At 35.9% G+C, this 4925-nt stretch overlaps 1 protein-coding gene across 1 annotated transcript in view; it reads left to right on the top strand.

Annotated features, from left to right (window-relative positions):
• Nucleotides 1-605: 605 nt before the first annotated feature.
• Nucleotides 606-4925, top strand: part of PRL (prolactin) — a 10237-nt gene continuing 5917 nt past the window's right edge. Inside the window, exons 1-3 of the mRNA XM_072599482.1 lie at nucleotides 606-681; nucleotides 3140-3318; nucleotides 4511-4618. Coding sequence (XP_072455583.1) covers nucleotides 654-681; nucleotides 3140-3318; nucleotides 4511-4618 — 315 coding nt within the window. The 5' untranslated portion in view covers nucleotides 606-653. The remainder of the gene's footprint in view (nucleotides 682-3139; nucleotides 3319-4510; nucleotides 4619-4925) is intronic.

The following is a 4925-nucleotide window of genomic DNA, read 5'->3' as shown; positions in this document are numbered from 1 at the left end:
GTCTACTTACATGTCATGAGTTTTCTATCACTTTTTTTTTTTTGAATTTTTTTATTTGACTTTGTTTTCTCATTCATGGGACATCTTGTTTAAATTTTCCCAGCTTCCACCCAAAGGTGTCTGAATTTTGGAATCTGCATGTATGGATTCACTTGCTTGGACTCAATTTTGCAGTAAGGAGAAAGTCCTTCAGTACTATCTAAGACTATGGTAAAGTCATCTAAGAGGGAATGAGAAAGGACACCACATCCAGGAAAAGGTAGGTCGTTACATAAATGACCTCGGTCATATCTATTCTGACCCATCTTAATCACCAGATCTCACAGTTCTCCTTATTCTTCTCATTTCCCACCTATGCTCCTAGTCTAAGACACCACACTGAAATTAATTAATCAAAATCCTTCTGAGAATGTCAATTTCTGACCAATATGTCTTCCTGAATATGAATAGAAAATAAAATACCATTTGATGTTTATAATTATGTGTATAATCTCAATGACGGGGGTGAATGACCAGGTAAGGGTTGGGAATAACTTAATTAACACATGCAGTATGAGTTTCTGAGTCCTTATAAAGCCACTATCTGCAGAACAGGAAACTATAGGACCACCAACTCCTTCTGGTGAAACAGGGTACAAGCTACAATCGCTACCATGTGCACCAAAAGATCATCATTGAAAGGTAAGTACAACTCCTCAAAAATATCCCAATTGTTGACTTCTTTAGCTTTTCTTAACTCTCCATTTCTTTTACATTTCGGGAAATATAGTGTCAATGAGGATCTTCAGGATTATAGCCTAGATACATGTTACCCACTCTCTTTTCACTCAGCGGTCATAGAATGAGTCTATATAATTATTCAAAATAGTCTCTTACTAAGAAATTGCTTTGGTTTGAACCACAGTATAGTAGAAAGATATTTGGAGTCAATCAATGTGAGTTCAACTCATGGTTCTACCTCTTCATATGACCTTGGATAGTTCTTAACCTCTCTGAGTCCTAATTCTCTTATCTGTAAAATGAGGGAGTCCAATTAGATAACCAATTAAATACTCACTGATCTAGATTTATGATGTTATGGTCCTCTATTCCATGGCCCATAAGTGGTAAGGGCAGAACTTCTAACTCCCCAACATCTGTGATGTTATAGATATTGGCCTCAGTAAATTGGAGCAACTGAAACTTTCTATTACAATCATTTCTTCTATACTCACGGAGACATAACCATGAGTTGAACAACAGAGCATGAGTTTCCTTTACATAACTGTCTCAATATTACTCAAATAATTTGCCACCGTGAAGACCTTTCTGCTTTTCTGGCTAATTTGCAAGAAAAGAAAAATTGGTAAAATTAGCCTGATCCATTTTTACTTGCATTATGATAGCTACTCTTTAGTAGAAGGATTTTCTTTATCAGTTATTCATTATACCAATAGAATCACAATCTAAAAAACAAAAACCAGCTAAATGAAGAGCAACTTGATGAAGTCAGAGGATAAAGACCTTTGAGTCAGTAAGATATGGCCTTCAGCAAGATGTGGGTTCAAATACTGCCTTTGACACTTATTAGCTGCATGATCATTGACAAGCTATTTAACCTCACACTACTCCAGGCAGTTGTCTAAGACTGTGTTATAGATGGTTTGCCATTCTGCTTCCAGAGAGGGTGTGTCCCATACCAAGAATTCCTTATCCCAATGAAATCAAAGATCTGGGCCACCATCCCCTCAAAACAAATAAGCAAATATCAGCTAAAAGACAATAGATTAATGTGTGAGTGAAAGTATAGAAGTTAGAAATAATGACAACTGTACATTTCCTGGGTTCAGTATTTCCAGTGTCTCTGTAATATATATGTGCTATTTTTCTGGGAACTTGTTTTTCTTCATATATGATGTATGTAGATGCTTAATTATCATCTCAGATGTTTCAAGTTTTTGAAAACTAAAAACTCTTATGAGGATCATCCACCCTGCACTAAAATGAATCAATTTCATGACTTCTACTTAATGGGTTTCTCCTTAATGGGATATGCCTACTGTAAGATTTTTCAAATATAAACTTTTAGTATTTATCTAACTTTCTCTGGGACATTTTCCACCATCTATATTATGTCTCCTGGAAACTTTTATTTCAGATAGAAACATTGGTTCATCAGATGTTTTTATGGATAAGTTTCACTAAAATTAGGAAGCAATATTGTTTTGACAGTTCATCTATATCCCTTGTTTTTTAAAAGAGGTGTAACAATACCCATTAACATGTACTCCCATAGTTCATGTCCCATGTATTAAGTGTTTTGGTTACTCTCTTTTTTCCTCCCATCTCCCCCTCCCATCTCCCATCTGACCTCCTCTTCGATAGTTATTTAGGAAGAAAAATATTTCATTTGAACAAAAAGAATGTAGATATTCAGCTTTTCAGAATTTCTGGCGTATTATATAAGCTACAATTATACTTTCTACAAGTAGCATCAGAGACTTTTCTCATAATCCCGGACCCACTAGGACCTCTCATACATTCCGTGCAACCCAGTTCTAACCTCTTGTAAGCAAAGTTTACAGCCATCTCTATCTTAGGCAGGGGAAGTACGCCCCAGTGGGTTGTACTTGATCCTAACAAAAACAATAAATTAATTAAATAGGATGATTATTCCCCTTAGTTTTTTATGATAGATAGAATAAGCAAGTTGGCTGTCCCAAACCCACTTCATTTCACAAAACCTAACTGTTGCAAGAATTGGGACAACAGAGAGTTAAATTTGCAAATAGCTGCATAGCACAGCTGCTGGAAATTTTCTGCAGGAATTCCCAGGACGTTAAACTATCTTAAGAGAATGACCTGGACACCCTGCCTCAAGATTAATTTAAGCTCCAAATGTTTGCAAAGAATAGAAGCACTCTTGGGAGCAATACAAAAATGCAGGGAGTGACCTACTTCTCAAACTGTATATATGTGCAAATATAATTATAGATCTAAATTTACACAGTGGAAGGTGTTGGCTTTCCCCCCAGCTATTACAGTGCCAAATCATAAAATAGAGCACATCGGTAAGAGATAACACTCCATATGACTCCATTACTTTCAATAATGTCTTCTGGATAGATCATTCTAAACATGTCCATTGTCACCCATGCAGGGTCATTACTGCTACTGCTGCTGATGTCAAGCCTCCTCCTGTCAAGGAGTGTGGAAACTCTGCCCATCTGTCCCAGTGGAGCTGTCAACTGCCAGGTGTCCCTCAGCGACCTTTTTGACCGTGCAGTCATGCTCTCTCACTACATCCACTCTCTTTCCTCAGAAATGTTCAATGAATTTGTAAGTATCTGTTCCATCCTAGAATGACCCTTCATGTGAACTCTGGGATACCTGAACTTTAAAACATCAAACAAAAACCTTACAAATCAAAAGTAGTCAATGGGAAACATCCATAGCTGATGCTAAGAACAGGGCCACTAGAAAAAATAAGGTTGTTTTGAAGTTATGCTAGCCACCTGTTAATATTTACTCAGTTAAAAGGATTTCTTCCTACCACTTACCTCCTCTAGTCCCATCTGTTATATCTTGTGGATCCCCACACCTGCTTTTGTGAAACTCTGTATATCCCCTAATCATTCTAAACTATTGATTTTTCTGGGGGAATTTAATCAAATTAAACACAAACATTATTTAGTTCACTTTTTATGTGACTGCAGCCAGGAGGAGGGAGGAAAGGATGTCAGGAAGTTAAAATACAATGGGACATTACAAATCCAAAAACACTGAGAATCACAGATCTAAAAAAAAAGTTGGGTTTTCTAATTATAATAACAGGGTTAGCTAGGGTGATTAGTAATAGAAGTAAAGAAGAGAATTCTGTTCTCTTTCTGATTGAGTACTTTTTAAAAATCCTATGTTATTAAGTACCATCTCACATTTTATTGCTCCATTGAATTCAGTAATATCCAAATAAAAATCTGATTAGATATTTACCATGTTAATATCTGTGGTTCCACTGATTTTTTCTACCTTCTCTTTTTCTTTTGTACTACTCCTTTTCTCTGTCAAGTCTCAAAGTTTCATATTTTTGCAAAGTTTTATAAAAGTGAACTTATCTTTGGAAGCACTCTCACAAGATCTTAGCTTTTTCCATCTTTTTTGATTGATTACTCAGTTTCTGAAAATCATTTGCTGAAAGTGTTTTCCCATCTGTCCTCTGTCCTTTATATATTACTTCATAATCATTAACAGGAATAAAACTTTACTCAGCAACCATATACTAAGAAGTCATTAATTCCTACATCCTAACAGCAATACTTAGATTTGGTATTTGGTGAGAAAAAAATGCTAATATGGAGATAATAGGAAAAAAAGTTGGAAAAAGCATCATCTATGCCATTTTTAGCTCAAATTTGTCCATCGTATCCTAAAAGCTAATTACCAGCCTGCTAGTTTTTTCATTTGGTATATTAATAACCAAAACTAATTAATTAATTAAGATTAATTAATTAGTTTCTTTGGACACTTCTAGGATGAACGGTATGCCCAGGGCAGGGGATTCATAACCAAGGCCATCAATAGCTGCCATACTTCTTCTCTTTCTACTCCAGAAGATAAAGAGCAGGCTCAGCAGATCCACGTGAGTCCTATTTCCAATTCTTTAACAGGGATGATAAGGAAAAGCACATCAGAGAATAATAGATTTGAAGCCAGAAGGAAGCTCAGAAATAATCTCATCCAACTCCCTCCTTTTATGGAGGCTCCAACGTTGACTTGTCTAAAGTCTCATGGGTACAGAGCCAAGGTTTGAACTCCAGTTTTATTATTCCAAATCCAGAGTAATCTTCACTGCATGGTGCTGCTTCACATAATTATAAATATTCTTTATAAGTTATGCTACATGCTATTTCAAACTGTAGGATCATAGATATTAAACTGGAAAGATC

Source organism: Notamacropus eugenii, chromosome 4, assembly GCF_028372415.1.
Source record: "Notamacropus eugenii isolate mMacEug1 chromosome 4, mMacEug1.pri_v2, whole genome shotgun sequence".
In the NCBI taxonomy this organism is placed as follows: Eukaryota; Metazoa; Chordata; class Mammalia; order Diprotodontia; family Macropodidae; genus Notamacropus; species Notamacropus eugenii.
This window is presented reverse-complemented; position numbering and strand designations above follow the sequence as displayed.